We start from the raw sequence: 23,122 nt of genomic DNA, 5'->3' as shown, positions 1-23,122 counted from the left end.
ATGTAGCTTGTTCTATTTATTTACCTTTTAGGTGAAATTGACCTTCAGATTCTCTCCAAAGTCCAGGCTCAGTACCCAGGAATCTGTATTAACAATGAAGTTGTAGAGCCAAATGCCGAACAAATTGTCAAGTACAAAGGTATATGTTAAATTCTATTTTCAGAGGCTTAGCTTCTCAGTTTGTCTTTTGTTTGTGTTTGTATATATGTGTTCTTCAAATTGTTAATAACACAATGACTACTATGTATTTGTTACGTTTATTTAGAGAAAAACTTAATTAATTCTTAGAAAACAGGAACAAAAAGACCTGAAGCTACAGACAGTGAATTTCTTGACTTCATTGATTAATCTGTTTTATATCAAATTTCTATTCATAAAAATCTGCAGTCGATTTAATCATTATACTACAGTAATATAGCCTGTATTTAACCACATTCTCACATTTATTTCTTAGTTTTCCTTCCACTTCCAAGTTTGTCTAGTACTAGGGGAAAAAAAGTCTAGACAAACCTTCTGATTTCCTTAGCTAGCTACATAATAAAGAAAAAGTGCCTTTTTTATGTCCGTATATTAAGGTTCTCTAATGGAACTGAATTGATAGAATTTACATATATATGTGTATATATATACACACATATATATATATGTATATATATATATGTATATACATGCGTGTGTGTGTGTGTGTGTGTGTGTGTGTGTGTGTGTGTGTGTGTGTGTGGTGGGGGGGGGAGTGTAGCAGAGTGGCTTACAGGATATGTTCTTTCTAATGTAACGGTGGCTTTCTTTGGATACAAGGGCCCACAAATCCAGTAGCTGTTCAGTATGTAAGACTGAATAACTCAGCTGGTCTTTAGTCTGGATTGGAATCCCAGAGAAGTAGGTAAAATACTTATAAAGTCATAAAAGTAAAGGAATGTCTTAGCAGCACAATAGATGAACTTGTCAGTGAAAGTTAATACAAACAGACAAAAAAGCTTCCTTTTTTTCACATTCATTTATGTGGGCTACCACCAGAAGATATGGTCTTAGATTCATAGACCCATTCTGACCTCAAATGATTTGGATCTAGGGTGGGCATTCCCACACCAAGTGATCCAATCAAGACTGCCCCCCCCCACAAGTTTGCCCAACTTCTTGGATTTCAGTTAATTCTTGAAGTAGTTTAGTTAACAATGAAGATTAGCCATCATAGTCTTCTAACATTCATTGCATTAAAAATTTAAATGAAAATAATGGGTTCTGTAATTAAAATTGATTGAAGGCCACCTTTTCTGAGTATTTAGAGCTTGTAGCAAAGACATCAAACATGGAGAACATAAAATTTGCTTGGCATAAGGAGACATCATCTGAATATCAAAAACGTGTAGTGGAAGAAGACGAAGAACCTCCAAAGTGGGACTTTATTCATATGATTCAGGTAGGAAATGGTCTCACAATATACCACCAAAAAGATATTTTCCTCAAGTTTGTATGAAGAATGTATAAAATGAAAATGTTTTGTTTCTAGTTTTATAAGCAACCACTTTCTGCCTTAAAAGGAAAATACAAATATTCTTTGACATATGAAAGGATACTTGTTTAGAACTATAAAGTGATAATAATATATCCTAGTGAGTTTTCAATGGCTCTGTTGGTATAGATGGCCAGTATGTATGTATCTATCTATCTCCACCTTTATCTATGTCTCTATTTCTACCTCTACCTATATCTATATCTATAAATATTTCAGACATTTTCAGAAACTTCCTAGTTTTTCCATTAGTAGGTATCTTCGATAGTATACATATAATAAAAGGGACATATTTTATAATATTAGGTCAATAACATGTTACTTAAGTGAGCCAATCATTTAGAAGGACTTTACTTCTATGACTTAGCAGCAGTGGACTAATCAGCAATATTATTGAGTAAACGCCATAAGGCTTCAATTCTAGGCATCACTGAAATTTATGAATAATAAAGAGTATATCAGTGTTGTAATCCTTCTTATAGTTCAAATATCATTGAATTCAAAGAAGTAGAATCATAAAAACCAAAAAAGAAAAAAATTTAGTTCAAAATTCAGCATGTTTAAGCAGTTCCAAGACTATATTTCCTTAGAAAACAAATCTTTTGTGTTCCAGGAGACAAGTAGAATGTTTATTAATCATACATTATTTCTCTATTAGATGTGTTTACTGCCCTCATGCAGCTGTTTCCTAGTTTTCCTCTCTTTTCTCCTCCTGTCACCTGCTGCTGATCATTCGTTCAATCTTAATCGGTCATACTTTTTAATAAAAAAGCCCCCTGAAAATTAATCTTTTATTATCTGTCCATGTATTCTTGTATTATATTGCTGTTTAAAAACACCATGACCATGACAACTCTTACAAAGGAAGGCACTCAGATATAATACTATGTATTCTATGAAGGCCTTTCTTTGTCAAACCAACATATTCCACTTCTCTGCCCTTATACATATTTCATAATGGAAAATGCTTTCAGTCTAACTTCAATGGTCTCCACAGTCTATAACAGTCTCAACCTGTTTAAAAATTTGAAGTTCAAAATCTCTTTTGAGACTCATGTAATTTCCTATAAAGTCAAAATGATTAAAACCCTATCACATACTTCCAACATACAATGGCACAGAATATGCACTACCATTCCAAAAGGGAGCATAGTGATCAAAACCCATCAGGACAAACTCCGAACTCTGCATCGCTATATCTAATGTCAAAATATTCTTCAGATCTCCAACTCATTTGAGTTGTGTTGACTGCAACATACTTCTTTTCCTTGGACTGGGTCCACACCTTGTAGCAACTCTCCCCTGCTAATGTCCCATCATGATGGCATTCCCAATATTTTGGAGGTTTTCAACAAAATCCAGGCTTCACTTTCAGAGCTCTGGGCCTCCATGCAGGGATACACCCCTGACACATGCCTGGTTCCAGTGGCTTTCCTTAGTCACTGAGGGAGATTCCATAGCCCCTTTCTTTGAATCCATGACTCTAAAGCCAAACCACATGGCCAAAACTGACAAATTCTTCTGCTTGCTGGGGCTAGAACATGCTCCTTCCTTGTTAAATACATTCTTATCAAGCCTAAGCTTTTCTCTAATTCCCATTTACAAGTTGAAAGCTTTGCTGGACCGGGTCTTGCTCTGATGTCACCACTCTATTCCGTTTGGAATCAGACTTTTCTTTCAACTTTTCATTTTCTTGAGCATTGGACTTACCTTCTTAACAGGTCTTGGTGCTCCTTTTCTCCTCAGACTACATTTTGTACATTTCCTTGCAGAAGTTTAGTCCGTTTTCGTCATGGCAGGAAGCATGGCAGCATGCAGATGGATACAATGCTGGAGAAGTAGTTTGAGAGATCTATACCTGTATCTGCAGGTCACAAGGAGAGAGGGAGAGACATTTGGCTTTGCATGGGCTTTTGAAACCTCAATACCCACCCCAAGTCACGTACTTCCTCCAACAGAGTGCCACTGCAGCATTCAGAAATATTAGCCTGTGGAGCCATTTTTGTTCAGACCAGAGGTGGCAAATAGTTGAAATGAATTCTATGTTATCTATGTGACCAAGACCAGACCATACCCTTAAGCCTTAAGCCACCTAGAGATAGGTTACCTGTATTAGCTTCTTGGAAGAAATGACAGGTACCCTGAATCAAGTTTCAGTGGAATTACACTTCCTTATCACTGTGGATTATATTACACGAGGAAATGTTTTTTCCCCCCTCAATTACCCTGGGCTTAAATACACTGGGAATAAACTGGCTTTTATTAGACTTCCTCAAGTCTGATCCAGATTAACAAAGTCAATTTGCACCTAGTGTTCATTCTTATTTCTTTGAGCATTCACTTCTTTACTTGGATACCTGTAGGGACCACCTTAGTTGGGCAGATAACATATTTGTCCATCACCAAAATTTTTTTGTATCTCTATAAACATTCAAAGATTTTGCCTGATAAAAATTCACTCTGTGAAAAATCAAAACTTCCTCTGAGTATCAAGTCCAAACAACAAGCACACAAACTATGTAGTCCAAATCAACATAGAGAACCATCTCGTTTCTTTTCTCTCTCCTACTTAGATGCTATATTATGTAAAGGATATCCCAGCCACCCTGAAATTCTTCCACGGTCTCTTAGCTGCCAATGCTAAAATTCTCATTATTCTTGTGTCAGGTAAGCCATTTCAGTCAACCTGGATGTTAAAGTACTAATTGTAAACAGATGCATGGATACATATGTTTAGAAAAAGTTAGTATATTTTGTCTTTGTTGTGAAATGAGTTTCAAATTAACTTTTAGATTAGTAGAAATGCCATTTGCCACAGGGCTTAGTCTAAAGAATCTAGTGGAAACAAATCTTTTTGCCTCTATCTATTCAGAGAGCATCTTATAAAGGAGTTAGAGATGACAAATAGAATACATACTGCTTTTGTAGAGGACTGCAATTTGGTTTCTAGAACCTATTTCAGGTAGTTTACAACTATCTGTAACTCCAGCTTAACATACATATATATCTATCATATGCCCATGTATGCACAAGCACACATACACAAATAAACACAGCTGAAAATATAATAAAACCTTACATAAATGAAAAAAATGAAAGGAAAAATTCTTTGCCTTGTGTATGTACGTCTGCATCTGTTGCTGTGATAACACACTGACCAAAACAAACTTGAGGAGAAAAATGTTTATGTGGTTTATAGGGCACAGTCCATCAAGGCAGGAAGGCAAAGCAAAAACTCAAAGCAGGAACCTGGAGGTAGGAACTGCAGCAGAGATGTCAAAATAATGTTGCTTGCTGGCTTGCTTCTAGCCCTATTGGCCTATTGATGGCTCCATTTATACTGGACCCACCTATATTAATTCACATTAAAAACAATGTCCTTCCAGCATGCTCACAGGCAGATCTGATGGAGGAAATCCCTCAATTGAGAATCCCTCTTCCAAGGTGTGTCTATATTTGTGTCAAGTTGACAAAGAGCAAGCAGCACAGCTTTGCCGTATGGAACAGAAAGTTCAAGTGATGGTAGTTTTAACATGAGAGACAAACAAGTACACTGATTATATTTACATATATTGTGTCACTTGAATGTTTTTCCCCCATCTTTGTGATTTACTAAAAAAGTAACTAAAATTTTAATTATTTTAGATGCTCCTGTTCATCTGAATACTATATTATACTAATTTGCATTTCTAAAGCCATTAGCAACATAGTAAATTATAGCTTTTCTTACATACCTATAAAATATTCCATTTGGTTTACTTTGCTATACAGTTTTAATTTTCAAAGAAGACATTTAATTAGTTTGTTGCTCCCAGGGTCACAGTCAGTGTTGCACAAAGAACACAGGTAAATCTTAGAAAATGAAACACTGGCATTAAGGTCATTTGTAAGATTTCACTGTGAGTGTAGGTGGGATTCAAAGTTAACAGCCCTCCTTTCTCTGTCACTTGAGTATCATTGGCACCCGCCACTCTTCTCTGTCTTTGTAGTAGTTCTTTAATGGATTTCCTGGATTGTTCACTTGTTACTAAGTGACCCTTTTCTAAATACACCACAGTCCTTGTAATCATTACCAGATATCAGCTCCAAGCAATGACACTGTGTACTACAAAATTTGTCTTCATGTATAAGGAGTATTTTTCTAAATGGATGATGCTATTGTGGCTATAACCCTTGGGCTCTACTTCACATGATGGTTTAGAGCCAGGAACTCTTGCATACACCCAACTCCCTATGCGTACATTCTGATATACTACTTTTACCTCTAGTTAGTTAAAGTTACTCATTTATATGGGCAAGATCTGGTTTTCCATTTTGAAGAGATTAAGTAAATTGAATCTTTTCTAACTCATGGCTAAATTAGGACACTTAGTCAAGAGTACTTTGTATTACAAAGTTAAACCCAGTTTTCAATGTTGTGAAATGTCTTATGATCAGCATCAGTAAAATAGAAACACTATTCTAAACAGAAATTCATCTTGAATTAACATACTTTATACTAATCACAATTCTTCTAATGAATCTGACATTTTGAGCAGTTTCATATTTAATTGTTAGGTATTTGCCAAAAAGAAAAGCATTTTATGGTTTAGAATATGGTATTCTATGTGAATTTTAGAATTGATCAAGTCCTTTTATAGATAGAATAGTCTGCTGGCTGCAGCAAAAAAGTTAATATACCCATAGGCTATTAGCACTAAGAAATCTGAAAACAAAACAGACACAGAGAAGAGTATGAGGACACATGGTGTATGAACAGAGTGTACTTTAACATACATACACTTTACTTCTAAGCCTTAGTTAATTTTAGGCTATTTGCAGAGAGCTAGAAGAGCCATGTTATTTGCATTTATCCATACATGGGATCCAAATGAGCTCTGTGTGTTTTTATATGGAATCAAAAGGTCAGTAAAAGCAACAATAAGCATTTTTTAAAAAAGAATCTTGAGCTAGAAATTATTCAGTTGATGCAATTTATATGGTAGAAATAGTTTCTGCTTTTTCAAACACGTAGTTCACAAGCTTTTATTATTCATTGAAGAATAGGATATTGTCATCTGTAAGAAGTAAGCATTTTTAGTTGATATTGTTCCTGGAAATGAGAGTTAAGAACTAAGAGCGTTCAGTTCACTAGACTAGAACTCAAATAAGGTCTTACTGTTATCGTAGTCACTACTTCTGGGAAGAATGTCACATTATCTTCTTCTTAACATAACCACTGAGCAAAACAAGAAAAAATATTCCAGGAATTTCCTTATACTTGTCAGGAATATTAAATAAATATATAATATGAATTATAAAACAAAAAAATCACCTTTTAAAAGAGTTTGCTTTGTGCTTAAATAAGATATTGAACCCAATTATAGAAATATTACTGCCAAATATCTTGTCCATTTTCCATCAGCTTAGTTGACTAGATTATTCCTAGTTCCCTCAGTCATACGCTTTCATGCGTATCCATTAAAAACATGGAGCAAATGGCGTTAGATTTTATCCTAAGTATATTGAGTACTCCCTCCCTTCATATCAAAGGCTCTTATGAGCTAAGGAAATCAAAGATCAGTGCCCTTGCCTTTCAGTTTATTACTATAGCTTCGTATAAGCTATGGGTTAACAGAAAATGGTCAACATGTGTTTGAATTCAATTGAATAGTTGTTTATTTGTATTTTGTGATACTGGGACTACAAGGTTCTAAAGTACAACCAAAAGAGAATATTTTCCCATGCATATATGCTGTATATGGAGGTGGTCTGACAAAACAATGTAGGCTAAATAAATAAAACTAATTAGGACAAGAAAGACAGGTTATTCAAGAAAATCAGATCATTTAGTGGTCAGTGTACTATATAGATCCTATTTATTCTGTGTTCCTTTGCTTCTGTTACAGAGCAATTTTAACTTAATAAATATTCACTTAGCACTAACTAGCAGAATTTTTTGATTATCAACATGAAAAAATGAACTGAATAGGAAGTATAAACTATTTGAATTTTGTTTTAAGTGATGAATTTTTACACTGAAATATTTCACAGATATGTTTTTTACTTCTTTCTCATGCTCATTCAACTCCAAGTTCCTTGGCTGGCTGGTTAGTTCTTAAATGTGCCAACCTTGCATTTGCTTCAAATCCCTAATAGTTGTTCTTTCCATTTGGAGTAATCTTCCTTGTGATGTCTACATGATTGCTGAGATTTGTCCTCAAATGTTAGCACATGAAACAGTCTCTGTGATCACTATAGGTAAAACAGCAGTATTTAAATGTCTTTGACCATACTTATTATGCCTTACTCTGTTTTTGGCTTACAATTTATATCATATGATATATTTAATTACCTATTTAATCTTCTCCCTGGTTTTGTTATGCAACTTGAATTAAGCTGCACAAAGGGTATGAATATTGTTTTGTTCTGTGCTCTACTCTAAATGTCTAGTATAATGACTGAGAGAGGCTAAATGAAAGAAAAAATAAAGACAACATCAACTTTGTTTTTTGCATAGGAACTAGTGGCTGGGAAAAGCTATGGAAAAAATATGGATCCCGCCTACCCAGGGATGACCTCTGCCAGTATGTCACATCTTCTGATCTTGCTCAGATACTGGACGACCTGGGTATTAAGTATGAATGTTATGACCTTTTGTCCACTATGGACATAACAGACTGTTTTATTGATGGTAATGAAAATGGAGACCTGCTTTGGGATTTTTTGACAGAAACCTGCAACTTTATCAAAACAGCACCACTGGATCTCAAAGAGGAAATTATGAAAGATCTTCAAGAGCCTGAATTTAGTGTTAAGAAAGAGGGGAAGGTACTTTTCAACAACAATCTGAGTTTTATAGTGGTTGAGGCAAATGTATAAGTCATGAGTATTCAGAACTCATATTTTGACCAAATGCTGATTTATTTACATATTAAATACATATTATTTAAATATTGAAGTTAAAATTAATCCCATAATAGAATACAATATTATCTCTTATAAGTGAAATCTACAAATTTCCAAGACAACTTAGACTTTCTTAAGAACTGAGCCACTTCCAGTTGTGACCTTAAAAGCTAATACTCAGGCTAAACACTGCCCAACTGGAAACATGTGACTTGAGTTTCATTAGCTTACTGATAGTAAAGTTCTTTCCATTTTCTTAGTGTACTGGAAATTTTTAGAATAGTAATAAAATATGTGTCATCCATTCTTTTGAGTAAGGTGATATTTATTGATTCTCTGTTGACAAAACCTAAGTATTTCTCTACTTGTACAGAGTGTTAATCTTCTCACTTTCTTCTACAGTAGTTTCTATCATATGTTTTATTAATAGCATCAGAAAATCATGGGCTGGTGGGATGGTTCTTCCAGAGGACCTGCTAGGGTTCAGTTTGAAACATGCATGTGCTGTACCTTCTAACCATTTATGATGTCATCTTTAGGGAATCTGATGCCATATACTGGCCTCTCTGGGAGTCAACACTTATGTGTACATACCCTACCCCACATACATAATTAAAACTAAAATAAATATTTAAAGGATTACTATAAATTTGGTTCTTTGTTTTCTCTAAGTTATCTTTTGTAACAATCAATTCCATTCACTTTTTTTGTTTTTAAGTTTTAGTTTCTGACACGTTTAAAAGTCCTCTAAAGTTTAAAATACTAATATTTTATAGTATTTATATATATATCTATTACCTAAATATACATATTATCTAAATATACATATACATCTACACACACATTATATATATATATATATATATATATATATATATATATATATATATATTGGAATTCCTTCTATGCTCCATCCAACAGTAGCAACATCCAGGTAGGCCTGGCTTACAATAAAAGGAACCGTTTGGCTTCTTCCATTCTCTTTGACTCTTTGCCCTTTTCTATCTGATCCCTTTCTCCCTCCCTCCCTTTCCCCTCCGCCCTTCTCTCCACGTGCTCCTGGCCAGTCTCTTCTCATCTCTTTCTCTTTCTCTCTCTGTCCTTTTCTGTCTCCTCTCTTTCTCTGCCTTCTCAACTCTACTTCCCATGCCCTAAATAAACTCTATTCTCTATTACACCCATCATATTGCTGGTACTGCATTGGGGAGGGATGCCTTAGCTTGGGCCTGCTGAGGTATGTTCTCTCATCATACCATACCATGCTCCACAAAATATATTCTTCATTTTATAAAACATATCAATATATAAAATATATTATACCATATATGATACTATATTTATTTTATAATGTAAAAGTTATATGATAACCTTCCTCCAAAAAGTTACTTTGACAATAAGATTTCAGTCCAAAGCTCCACAAAGGGTATGAGTATTATTTTGTTTGGTGCTCTACTCTAAATGTCTAGTATAATGACTGAGAGTCTAAATGAAGCTAATGTTTTGTTTTAAATAATTCAGTTATTCTAATAATAATAGTATATATTTAAGTTACTAAGTAATTTAGTAATTCATAAATAATTTCTATAATAATAAACTGATAATTCCCATCAGAAGTGAGAAGAAAGGTCCAGGGAGCTATGATTTTTATAGTACAAAAGCCTTAACTCATAGTTGATACATTATTTCTTTTCCAGTGAAACAAGTCAATTCAAGCCAGATTAAATATAAAGGCAGGAAGCTGCTATCAGGGAGGTGAGTTCACTCTACCCAAGGAAGGAGAGCAGTGGGTTGCTAGGGGGAAGGGGAGAGAGAAGAGAGAGAAAGAGTGCATGTAGAGAAAAGGAAATGCAGTGATGAAGAAGAGGAGGAGGAGGAAGAAAAAGAAGAAAGGAGAAAGAAGGAGGAGGAGGAGGAGGAGACAAAGAGAGGAGAAACCAAAATATCTGAGCAAAATATATATATCAAAGAGCCTCTGGCAGAAGGGCAGCCCCGTCAGTTCAGGATTGGGAATGGGGTATGCTAAGTAGGGACTGAGGGATGGTAGGGGAACCTGGAGGCCAGGTCTGTGTTGCTATGTAAAATATGCACCTTGTTCCTGAGTCTGAAATTCAGCGATAGATGGTGTTCTCATTCCCATGATGGCATTATTATTTAGGTTGTGGAATCGTCTCTTTGAAGAGTCTGTGCCCCTTCTTAACCCAAAGTTAATCTCTGTGGCTTAGAATCTATTTATATTGACAAATAATCAAGCTTTGTTTATAATGAGCATAAACTAAACTAATTTTCTTGGACAGCTTAATTAAATTCCTGAATAAAACCACCAAAAGATCGGAATAGATCTGATTCATAAGGATGGAGCAACTTTGACAGTAGAACAGAAAGCAAGACTGCAGAGCAATTACGGTCTTTTGTAGGAAAAGAATGAACATGCTACTTAATGATAGAAATAGATCAGCTTACAGGTTGTTATTTATAAATATGACCTTTTCCTCATCTTTATAGGCCTTTTCTAAAAAAATGGAAGGGTAAATAAATTCTCATCTACATTCATTTAATATAACAGGAATATACAATAAAATAAATTAATGGTCAAATTGCCCTCAGCTTGCTCCTCCTCCATTTGGGAGCTGCTATTGCCTGTCAATAAATGGTTTTCCACTCTTCTTGGTAGTACTTCACAACACCAAAATGGCCCCTTTTCCTTGCCAAGAAAAGATTTGGATATGCAAAAAACAGTCTGATTCTTCTGGAGGAATGACCTGCTGGGATGTTGTACACATCCATGTTTATATTTGTAAGCTCCCCTGGCCTGCATCAGATGTGATGTCATTGCAGGCTTTTGATAAAAAGTTACTTTTTGTCTAGGCAGAGTTTTTCCCAGGCACAAACATACTTCTGGTCAGCTGGCTAGAGGGCTCAGTATACTCTTAATTTGCTTAATAAAGGGAGCTGATTTATAATTGTCTCACAAGGATCATTTCACACAAGACTTCTTTGTTTGCTTTTTAAATTTTGACTGTTTTTGAGACAGACTCTCATTTTATAGACCATACTTTCTTTAGGTGCTGTGGCCTCTCTGTAATGGCAAGTCTGCTGTATCAGCCTACTGAATGCTGAGATTACAAGGGTAAGCCTTCATCCCTGATTTACTAAATATTATATTACATAGGAAACCATCTCCACACATGCCTAAAACTTAGTATTACAGAGTCAATTGAAAATCTTTATTCCAGCTGGCTGGGACCATACAAAGGTATTTGGGTAGACCCAGGTGTCCAGAGCATAGGGTTTTTAAAGGCCCAAATGACATCATGACAGCATTCTCAGGTGGGTAGAGGAGGAAGGGCTTTGCAGAAGCAAGTAGTTTAACAGAAACAGCTAAATTAAGTCTTTAGCTATAGAGGGTTTCCACACAAATAAGTTAGTAGGACATTCTGACCTTGGTTCCTAGAATAGAGTGGGGGAAATTTTCCATAGAAAATTTCATCTTATCAAGGAGATGAATTTCTAGGTAAACCTGCAATAGTCTCAGCAAGAAGACAAAATGGAGGAACCTTTGCTTTGTCCTCTCCAGTCACAACAGAAAGCCATAGAGCTTCAGTGAATGTAGCTATTGACTTCTTCCTGTATTTCCTGATATCACAAAGGATTTGAGGTAGTCATATATTGACTTACTAACTTTGTTTTTATATTAAGATAAAACCAAAATAATATAAATTTAGAATGTTATTTTGTATATTGTTATGAATCTCTCAGTATAGCATGGTGCCTTGTATGTGGGAGCTGATAAACAAGATGACTGATAAATTCTTTTTTCCTGAACCATGTGCCTTATACGTTGTGTGTTTAGTTTAGTGTTATAAATATGGCTCAGGAAATTAAACTGGTGCTAGAGCAATTGAAAGGCATACTCAAGGCCCTGAATTTCATCCCCAGCACAACAACAACAACAAAAACAACCAGCAAACCAAAACAAAAAGCAAAGCAACAAAGGAATAAGAACAATAGAAATACTTTAAAAAGAAATAATACCCTCTGCCTAAAATGAGTTGTTTCCCTCAGAATTAGTGTAAACGTGAATTTACTTGTAACTCTTTCTGACATTTGCTCTTAGAGGGTGTTGTCAAAATCCAAAGAGAAAATATACTATGATAAACAGGATTTTAAGAGCTAATACTTTCTTATCATTAAAATTACCAACTTGTAATTGGTCTGCTACCATGAACCAAGAAAAATTAAGTGACCTTTACATTCATAAAATGAGATGAGGAGTTCATAAAGAATTAATATTCATAGACTATAAAACTATGCAGATCCAAGTATATATTTAATGTTTTCAGATATTTATTTAATGATACTTTTAAATGAAAAAAATAAAGAAGGAAAGGACCTAGGTATGGTGGAGGAGAAAGTTTATTGTAGATCTGAGAGAGAGAGAGTAGTGAGAGGCATGTATGTTTGGCAGGTTCAGAGTAGACATAACCAGATGGAACTTGGCCATGTAAGGGGAAGTCGGTGGGGAAAGGGAGAGAAGCTGCTAGCCAAGAGAGGCTGTTTAGGCTAAGAGACTAACCAAGAGACTGGCATAGGCAAAATGGCTGGATTACATAGGGAAGGACAACTTGGGGGAAGGGCAGCCCAGCCTCTGGACTGGAGAAGTTTAGCATAGGGGATAAGTATGCCAACCTGGATGACCCTGTAGCAGATTTAGTATCTTAATGTAATAGTATATTAATGAGCACTGTAGTTAGCCATTTATCCAGCTTTGGAGACCTAATGCTTTTTGAGTTTTATTTTGTCATTTAAATAGTTCACTTAGTAGTCTGGTTAGTAGAGTACTTGTCTTCGGCTGCCTGTGGATCATGTCCCAGTGTAGGGGAATGTCAGGGCAGGGAGGTGGGAGGGAGAGGGTGGGTAGGTGAGAGAGCACCCTCATAGAAGCAGAGGGGTTAGGATAGTGGGTTTCTGGAGGGGAAATGGGAATATGGGAAAACATTTAAAATGTAAATAAAAAAGTGCAATAAAAAAAGATGCAACACAGGGAACCACCTTAAAAAAAATGTAGAACCTTGGCTCCTTCTCCAGTACTATGTCTGCCTGCACTCTGCCATATTTCTTGTCATGATGATAATAGACTAAAACTCTGAAACTATCAGCTAGCCCCAATTTTTTTAATAAGAGTTGCTGTTCTCATAATGGCTCTTCACAGCAGTGGAAACACTGCTAAGACAAAAATTTATATGTGTGTGTGTGTGTGTGTGTGTGTGTGCGTGTGTGTGTGTGTGTGTATTAAGGAAAAACAAAATAAAGACAAGAGGCTAGTATATAGATGAGCCAATTAAGTTCCTAAAAATGAAATTCTCAACCATGACTTTGTCTGTGAGGTTCAGGAAGTCCAATCTGCCCTCAGGGCAAAGCCATTAACGTTCCATAGCCTTGGATTTCCTAGGTGTCTATGTTTTACACCTTGAAAGTGGTTCTATCTCATCCATGAGTGCTATAAACAAGTGCTGGTCAGCCATCTTAGTTAGGGTTTTTGATGCTGTGATGAAACAGCATGACCAAAATCAACTTGGGAAGTAAAGGTTTATTTCACCTAACAGCTTGATGGGCTACATCATGCAAGGAAGCAGCAACCTGAAGGCAGAAACTGAAGCAGAAGCCATTGGTGAACTCTGCTTACTGCCTTGCTCCTCATAGCTTGCTCAGGCTAGTTTCTTAAAGCACTCATAACCGGGGTTTTTCACTCCAACAATGAGCTGAGTACTCCCACACCAACCATAAGTGAAGAAAATGCAATGCCAACTTACATACAGACTAGTCTGGTAAGGACACCATTTTTGTTTCTTTTAAATTGAGGTTTCCTCTTATAAAATGATTCTACTCTGTGGCCATTTTACATAAATTAGCAAGCATGTCAGCAGACAGATGGATATAACAATTCACAGGTCATCCAGAAATGGATTAGACCAGTTTCTCTTAGAAACTATGAAATAGATTTGTTAAAAATGACTAGTAGGTGGAGCTGGAAAGATGACTCAGCAGTTGAGAGTACTGATTGCTCTTCCAGAGGTCCTGAGTTCAGTTCCCAGCAACCACATGGTGACTCACAACCATCTGTAATTGGATCCAATGTCCTCTTTTGGTGTGTTTGAAGACAGCAACAGTGTACTCATATAAATAAAATAAACCTCAAAAATATTAAGAAAATGACTGAGAGGTAATTTGTATAGCAAATCTGAAACAGTTCACCATTTATTTACTCAATCAGGAAATAATACACACTCCAATATTTACTAAGGTTCTCATTTGTATAATTTATCTGCAGTGAGGAAATTACTGCAGTTAAAAGCACTTGTGGGTTAGTGAAATGGAATAACATGGAAAAATGCTTGCTACCAAATCTGATGAGCTGAGTTTAATCTCCAGGATCCTGTAATGGGAAGAAACTACCAACCAATTTCCACAAGCTATACTCACACATAAGATAATATTTGAAAATTTTAGATATGATTAAAAGAAAACTTCAAGCTCTGTTGTAACAGCTTCAGCTGTCAACCTCACACAATAAAGTCCTTTGGCAAATAGGAACTTCAAGTGATGAAGGACTTGGTCAGATTGACTTGTATCATTTTAAAAGCTGATAACTGATGTGAAAAGGCCCAACCACCTAGTCTTGAGTTGCCTAAGAACCTGACAGAACACAAGAGGAGGATGGGATAAGCCATTGAGAAGTGTTCTTTAGTTACTGCTTTTATTTCCTGCCTTAGCTTTCCTCAATGATGGACTTTAACCTGTTAGAAGAAATAAACCCTTCCCTTTTCAAGTTGCTTTCATTCATGATGTTTATCCCAGAAAAAAAAAGCAACCCAGGAGACCTCACATTCAATTGTTAGTAAATAAAATAGACTTGCTATAGTGGTTTGAATAGGTTTGGCTTCCATAGACTCATGTGTTGACTCCTTGGCCCACAAGGAGTTACGTTATTAGGCAGTGTGTCCTTGTAAGAATAGATGTGGCATTGTTGAAGGAAGTGTGTCACTGTGGCATTGGGCTTTGAGATCTATGCTCAAGCTGCACATAGTGTGGAAGAGGCCCTCTTCTTGGCTGGACTTAGATCAAAATGTAGAACTGTCATCTCCTTCTCCAGCACCATGTCTGCCTAAAAGCTGCCTTGCTTCCTGCCAGGAAAATGGACTGAACATCTGAAAGTATAAGCTAGCCCCAATTAAATGCTTTCCTTGTAAGAGTTGCTGTGGTCTTGATGAATGAATGAAAAAACAATCTAAGACATGTATGTGAATAAGAGTGAACAAGAGGACCTAGGTTCAATTCCCAGTGACAGCACACTACTACCTGTAGCTACAGTTTCAGGGGTCCAGCACCTTTTTCTGGCCTCTGAGGGTACTGCGCATACAACTGATACATAGGTACATGTAGGCAAAATACTTAATATATGCAAAAAACTTTTAAAAATATTAAAGGTCAATGTGAATAGGGATTTATTTAAGTAGAGTATAATTGAATAATGTGTGTAAAAATTTGAGAGAAAAATACTCAAAGAAATGCCCTTGGTCCTGCTAAGACTGAATCCCCAGTGAACGTGATTATTGGGGAGAGGATGGTAATGGGGGAGAATGGGGAGGGAAACACCCATATAGAAGGGGAGTGAGAGGGGCTAGGGGGATGTTGGCCCAGAAATCGGGAAAGGAATAACAATCAAAATGTAAATAAGAAATACTCAAGTTAATAAAGAAAAAATAAGAACATAAAAATCTAAAAATGAGAGTCTGTTATGTGTCAGGCTATATAAAATTCTTTTTAAATTTTATTTAATTTTCACAAAATAATTTATTATTTTTTCATATTTTTTTCTAATATAAACTCAGGGACTTGATAGATTTAGACTGATTTGACCAAAGTATAAGCTAAGAAGTAGTAGAACTGGGCATTTCTACAATTGTCTCCCTTCAAAGACCAAGTCAAGTGCCTAACAGGGTCTGTGTGCTTCTAAAAGGCATTATCATTCTGAGAAGACCACATTTACTGACTATTCAAATGAGAATAGCAATGAGCATATGTCTACACCACAATGTTCACTTTTAAGGTATCACATGGTACCCATAAAAAAACAAATTTAGGGACTAGACAGAGATGAGACTAAAACTTTTTTCAGTTTAAAGTTCAAATTTTATATGTGTTTCATGAATATGTATTCATGTGCATACACACACACACACACACACACACACACACAGAGACAAGAAGGTGACATCAAGTTTCTTCTCATCTTAATTTGAGACATGGTCTTTCACTGAACCTGGAACTCCTCAATTTACTTGTGCTGGATTGGCCAGAGCTCCAGAGTTTCACTGTGTCTGTTTCTCTGGCACTGATATTACAATATGCATTGATGTACCAGTTTCCAGGTATGTTCTAGGGCTATAAACTCAAGTCCTCATGCTTATACACAACACACTTTATGAGCCCTGTTTGCTGCTTTAAAGACCAAATATTTTATGTCATCGTATAGACACCCTAGAGATGAACACTGTAATATAAATGTGAGAATGCAGACCTAGATGATTTGTGTGTATGTGTGTTGTATAGCAGTTTCATCTAAGACAGAACGTTTTATCCTTCAGGGAAGCTCATTAAGTTTCAAAACTCAAAATAGGTTTAGAAAGTTCCTGAAAATGACAAGATTTACTAGACATTTCCTCTCTAGGAATAAACAATAAAGACTGCTGAAAGCCAATGACAAGCTGGCACAGCCATATCTAATGGGAACAGTGAAAATAATGAAGCCAGCACAGCCACTTGACAAGAGTCAGCAGATCAGGGTTGAGCGATGAGACTGCAGTTGTGCCATCCTTCACTTTTGGTCTTGATCTCCACCTGGTGCCTTCTTGAGGGCGTAGGGGTTCTTTTAATATTTCTACAACTCAGAGATATTGCATTGATGGGAAATTCCTTATGAATCATTTATTCCTTCTCCCTAGAGTACTGCTTCTAAGTTTCCCTAGGAAAGTCCTGAACATATGACCGCTCCCACTTCTAAGGAGCTCTCCTTATCTGGCCCTACTTAAAGATCTTCCTTATTCTCTGGCAGTCATGATTCACAAAAGATACCGGAGATGTCCTTATGAAGATCCAGTTCCAATATCCTTTTGTAATATTCTCCTCTGTACTTAGGAACAAGATAATCAGAGCAAAGTGAAGTAAAAAAGGTAAACAAGATGCAGTGTGCTAGAGGAGTTGGTAGTAGATCAGATTAAAAGCTTATTCCTACTGCAGACTCAAGCAATTATGTAGCATATAAGATGCTGACACATATGGTATGCACCTCAAGGAAAAGATACCGCAACAAAGTTAGATTGGTTTGAGCTATCTCTGCTCTACAGCCTTTATATTGATGGAAAAATGATTTAAGAAAATGTAATATTAAGACCTCTCTTTTTTAAGAAAGGTTAGCTCATGCAGGGCCACTGTGGTGTCATATGCACAAGGAATAAAAGAATACTAAGACTAGACATATAAATAAATTCTTTAAAGATATAAAATATAAACATTGTATTATGTCAGAAATTGAATAATGACTCCAGCAGCTTTGGCCCAAAGACTTTTATTGTGCCTAATGACAATTGGCACTCTGACAATTAAAAGTTGATAACATGTGGGTCTGCGTACTGGAGTTTTTCCACAGAGATCTCTGGCCCGGCCAGGTGCCATGATTCAGGTGAGGGTGGAGGGGGTGGCAAACATGAGCAGGGAGGGGGAATTGCCTCTGCTGCTGCTGCACCTGCTTCCACCTCTGCAGCTATCTTCACTGCTGCTGCTTCAGTTGCTCCAAGATGCTGTACTGGTCACTCTGTGCAGAGGGCTTCTGGTGGCATTTTTTTGGGGGGAGAGCAGATCTCTTCCCCAAGTCATAGATCTTATGACAGAAGCTCTCAGACAACAAAGTAATTCTTTCACACCTTTATTCCTTCTAGATAGGATCCTTATATGCAGTTTGGGGGTGGGTCGGGGTCTAACAGTAGGTGCTTCCTATTTTTATCTGAGAGTTTGGGGATTACATGTGGGAGGGCTTGGGGTGCTGCTCCTACATGACTGATGGTCACAAACCTCTCTATTGGGGACTTGGGGGGACTGTAGCTATGTGACAGGGGCTTGGTGCCCAGGAACAGGCAAAACACCTACCATCTATTCAGTATCTCCGGAGTTTCTAGTCTTAGCTCAACTGGGAACCAGGCTACCTTTCACAGCCCACTGTCCCACAATAATATACTGCTTGGGGCATTACAATCTGTTCAGGCAGTTTTCTTTCTGCTTCCTTAAGAATCTGCTTCCAGCAAGATTCTTAAAAGTTAGCCTTTGAGATTGATAAGGGAGAATTTTTGTAAAAGATAATTGTTCCATCACAGTTTATCAATGATGACTAAACTTAAGATCCCCAGATGTGGAAGTTAAACATGTGTCCAGGGACAACAATGATATGATCTATGTTTTTGAACAACATGAATCTGTCCCTGCTTACTGAGGTTTCTATGAATAAAGAAGCACTCTCTGACTGCCAGTCAGTCAGACTGCAAGAACCTCCCATCACCAAGCCTTCCTGGACTCCTTAACTCATCTGTAGGGCCTAGTCATTGCTGGGACTGCCCCAACCCCAACCCATCCCTCCCACGCCCTCCACACCCCTACAGCAAGGCAAACTACAAAGAAGAGTTTCAGACAAAACAAGCCACCTAAAATAAGCAAAAATCAGACTTGTTGCCTGGAGGATTAGACCAACTGTGCAGTTTACAAACTCTCTTTAAACTGCTGAGCACCTACAGGCTGTGCAGTCCAGGCTTCTATTTTGTATGAACTATCACACGTGCCAAGGAGGGCTTTGGTAATGCAGCTGTCTTTGAGTTATTTCTGCTCCTGTAAGTAAACCTTCGCCCAAATTCCTGTAAGTAACCCCAATAAAACTCACTAGTTCACCAGGTTGGACTTTGGTACTATCTTTACTTTGATTTGTCATGGACTCCTTATCTGGAGTGAGTGGATGTATTTGTCACACAACAATGTGACATACACTCAGACGAATTGATACAGATACAAGACAGCATTGTTCAAAAATCTCAGTGCCATGTGTGAGATACCTTCCTTCAAGATATTGGTCAAGAGGTTGCTAGAGAACTCCAAAATAGATAGGCTGTTTACGTTGCTTTCTCACCAGAATTTGATGCTGATCTGGTTGCTGAAGATACCTCATACTTTGGTTGCAGAAATCAAGCTGATACTAAGCTAAAAATTTCTTCCAAGCTATCTAGTTTTCACCAGGCCTATACAGTGCTATGTAGGCTGCTAGGGAAGAAAAGTCTTACATAGCTGTGAGCCATTCACTATATAATAATGACTAACTTGGAAAGATATGCCCATTGGTACAATAAGGTATTATGGGAGTGACCAACTACATTTTAGTTGATTTAAGTTCAGATATGTAAAAGGGAATTCATCTATCTTATTTTATTCCTGACTAGGACCCTGTGGTTGGAGGAATAATAAGTCTTAGGGAAAAACTTCATATTATTATACTAGTAAATGAACATGATATCAAGTTGCTTTGATGTCTATATTTATGTCTATATTCATAGATTAATGTAGCTCTTACTGCTCATTAGGTAAGCTTATTTTTTGCAGGTGACTGTAGTTAATAGAGTCAAAACTGCTATAAGTGCAGAGACTAACTGTGGAGTGCTTAACACTAAGTCGACTTCTATAGCACCTCCTCTCTGAAGACTCAGAGAATATAATGGAAGATGCAGAAGACAGTTTATAAAAACCATAGATTGGGAAGAATTACTACAAATCTACCTCCTGAACATGATATGGCCATTGTTCTCATGAGCACAGAGAAGTTGTGGTTACCTGCATAAGACCTATACTAGGTTAATCCAGTCAGCATTCCAACATGGGTATGAAAGGGGAACATGAACCCTCACTCCTAGCTAAGGAGCCATTTGTGGTTGGTGATTTTTTTTTTATTTGAAGTATAGCCACTGGTTGGTTAATTATGATCCACTGGATGAACCCAGAGCCATACATACACACATATACACACATACATACATACATACACAGGTGGGAAGCAAGATTTTGACACAATGATTTAAAAATTGAGGGCATGACGTTAGGAAAGAACCATGTTGTTGGAGAGAACTGGGAGGAGTTGGCAGTAAATTAATATGTATTTTTCTAAGAATAATTAAATATTAGCAAAACTAAAGTAAATCCTTTTATAACTATTTCATACACACACACACACACACACACACACACACAAGTTGTAAGTTACATTCCATAATTTGTCAAGATTGTGGCTTCTGTATCTTGATAATTTTAATTCATAGGCTGTGATCACACTAATCTATCAACAGAAAGACCAAGAATGTGGTAGTTGTTCAGTTCATGAAGCTGGGTATCCTAATCAGGTGCTAGGGATCCTAGAGATTTCTAGAGAGCTGTGGGTCTCTAGTCTGTATTGAAATATTGAAGAAATAGGTTCTAATATCAATGAAGGAGTGCCTTGGTAAGAAGATAGATGGTCTTACCTCCTAGAGTGAGGGCAATCAGGCAAAGATCAAAATTTTCCTCCTTCCATATCCTGTTGTGTGGGCTGCCACCAGGAGTTTGGGTCCAGATTTAGGGTGAGTCTTCCCATCTCAAATTATTCCAGTTGTAGTAAACTTGACAACTGGGATTAGCTTTCACGGTGCTTTTAAATTTGGATTTTCTTCTTCTTCTTCTTCTTCTTCTTCTTCTTCTTCTTCTTCTTCTTCTTCTTCTTCTTCTTATTATTATTATTATTATTATTATTATTATTATTAATCTTTTGTTGTAGTTATTTTTTTGTTTGCTCTTTTCAAAGATAGAAAGACTGAGTTTTTCTGTGTAGCTATGGTTATTCTGGAACTTACTCTGTAGACTAGGCTGGCCTTGAACTCAGAGTTCTACATGCCCCTGTCTCCTGAGCACTGGGTCTGTACCACCACTGTCTGACTTTTTGTACATTACTATTTACATGTTTAATTTTGTTGTTTTTGATGGAATGTATATGTCTATACATATAGGCTTTATGCATTTGAATTCATGGTATTAGTTTGCTTATACTGCAGTTCTGACATTGGAACAAAATGTGACTTGGGGGAAAAAGTTTATTTTGATTTCTCCTCCTTGTCACAGTGTTTTATTTAGAGAAACCAAAATAGGAACCTGAAAGCAGGTACTGAAGTGGAGACCACAGACGAAATTTTACTGACTTACTACCTTTCTTATACAGTTCAAACTACCCTCCCTCCCAGGCATAATAACATCAACAGTGAGATGTGTCTACGTCAATCAGCAATCAAGAAAATTCCCCATAGACATGACCAGAGACAGACAAGTACAAGGCAAGGAATTCTTCAATAAAGATTTTTTTCCTTTGGTGACTCTAGTTTCTGTCAAATTGACAAAACCTAACCATTGCCATCTCTCTCTCTCTCTCTCTCTCTCTCTCTCTCTCTCTCTCTCTCTCTCTCTCTCACACACACACACACACACACACACACATGCACGCTCATATACATTACCCAGGTATTTATAATACAACAGCTAGTCTCTCTGGCAAAAGCAAACACAAGTTGTGGATTACAAATTCATCTTAATTTAGCATGTATGCTTATTTTTTTTTGAAATTTATAATAATATTTGAAAAAAACAAGACACCAATATATAGCAAATGTTAATGGGGTTCTTAATTACAGAATGTAGTTAAACAAATGAACATGATGATGCTAAATTCAATTTAAAAACTTGATCTTTCACACTATTGCTTTATAGTAAGAATTTTTTAACCAAGAGTATTGTTTGGAAAGGGTGACAATGTCCTTGTGTTCATTAAACATGGTACTACAATTAAAATGATTAATACCTAATGATGTTTCTTCATTTATGTTGTATTCAAAGTTATCTTAACTGTATGTTATAAATGAAGTGTTTTCCTACCAAATGGTGCCTTTTCATACTGAAAAAGGTTAATATCAATTATAGTATAAATCATTGGCTCATAGAATACCAGAAGGCATATATAAAACTCGTATCTTTACTGCACATATTTCCCATTAACTGTGATGTATTAGTAATTGAAGTTCACTGCAAATTCTTGTAGACTTTATTGCTATAATGCTGTATGGCATATGAAACCTGACTTGCATAACAAGAAGTCCTGGCCAGGAAATCTTCTGTTAACAATGACAGTGCATTTGTCATCATGATGATAAACTCCAGGGCTGCCTCTAGACTATAAATTACCCAGGCACCCTTTGTGCTGCACTGGCTTGATTTCTCAGTGCTTTTATCTTAAATTCCTGTTTTAGTGTGAGTTATAAGTCAACAATTTTGAGTTGTATCTTTGTTCCCAAGGACTGAGCTCTAGACTTACAAAAAACATCAAAATAAAAAACTGTCTTAACTGTGATTTACATTTTCTAGCCAGTGAGAACAAAACTCTGGTATCTTAAGTCATCTTGGAGGAATTTGTGCAAGACAGTTCCCATTAATAAAAATATATGTTTAGGTAAAAATCAGAATAGCCATGTAAAACCAGAGGTTGTAAAAAATCTCATTTTTTGTCCTTTAAAATTTAACCATCAGAAAGAGAACTAGATATTAATATTAGGCATTAAA

At 36.4% G+C, this 23,122-nt stretch overlaps 1 protein-coding gene across 1 annotated transcript in view; it reads left to right on the top strand.

Moving 5' to 3' along the window:
- Hnmt (histamine N-methyltransferase) overlaps positions 1-9,050 on the top strand; it is a 32,851-nt gene extending 23,801 nt beyond the window's left edge. Inside the window, exons 3-6 of the mRNA XM_032903308.1 lie at positions 32-139; positions 1,287-1,420; positions 4,087-4,180; positions 8,013-9,050. Of these exons, the coding sequence (XP_032759199.1) occupies positions 32-139; positions 1,287-1,420; positions 4,087-4,180; positions 8,013-8,374 (698 nt within the window). The 3' untranslated portion in view covers positions 8,375-9,050. The remainder of the gene's footprint in view (positions 1-31; positions 140-1,286; positions 1,421-4,086; positions 4,181-8,012) is intronic.
- Positions 9,051-23,122: the final 14,072 nt, after the last annotated feature.

Source organism: Rattus rattus, chromosome 5, assembly GCF_011064425.1.
Source record: "Rattus rattus isolate New Zealand chromosome 5, Rrattus_CSIRO_v1, whole genome shotgun sequence".
NCBI lineage: Eukaryota > Metazoa > Chordata > Mammalia > Rodentia > Muridae > Rattus > Rattus rattus.
The sequence above is the reverse complement of the archived record's forward strand: the minus strand, read 5'-3'. Positions and strand labels throughout refer to the sequence as shown.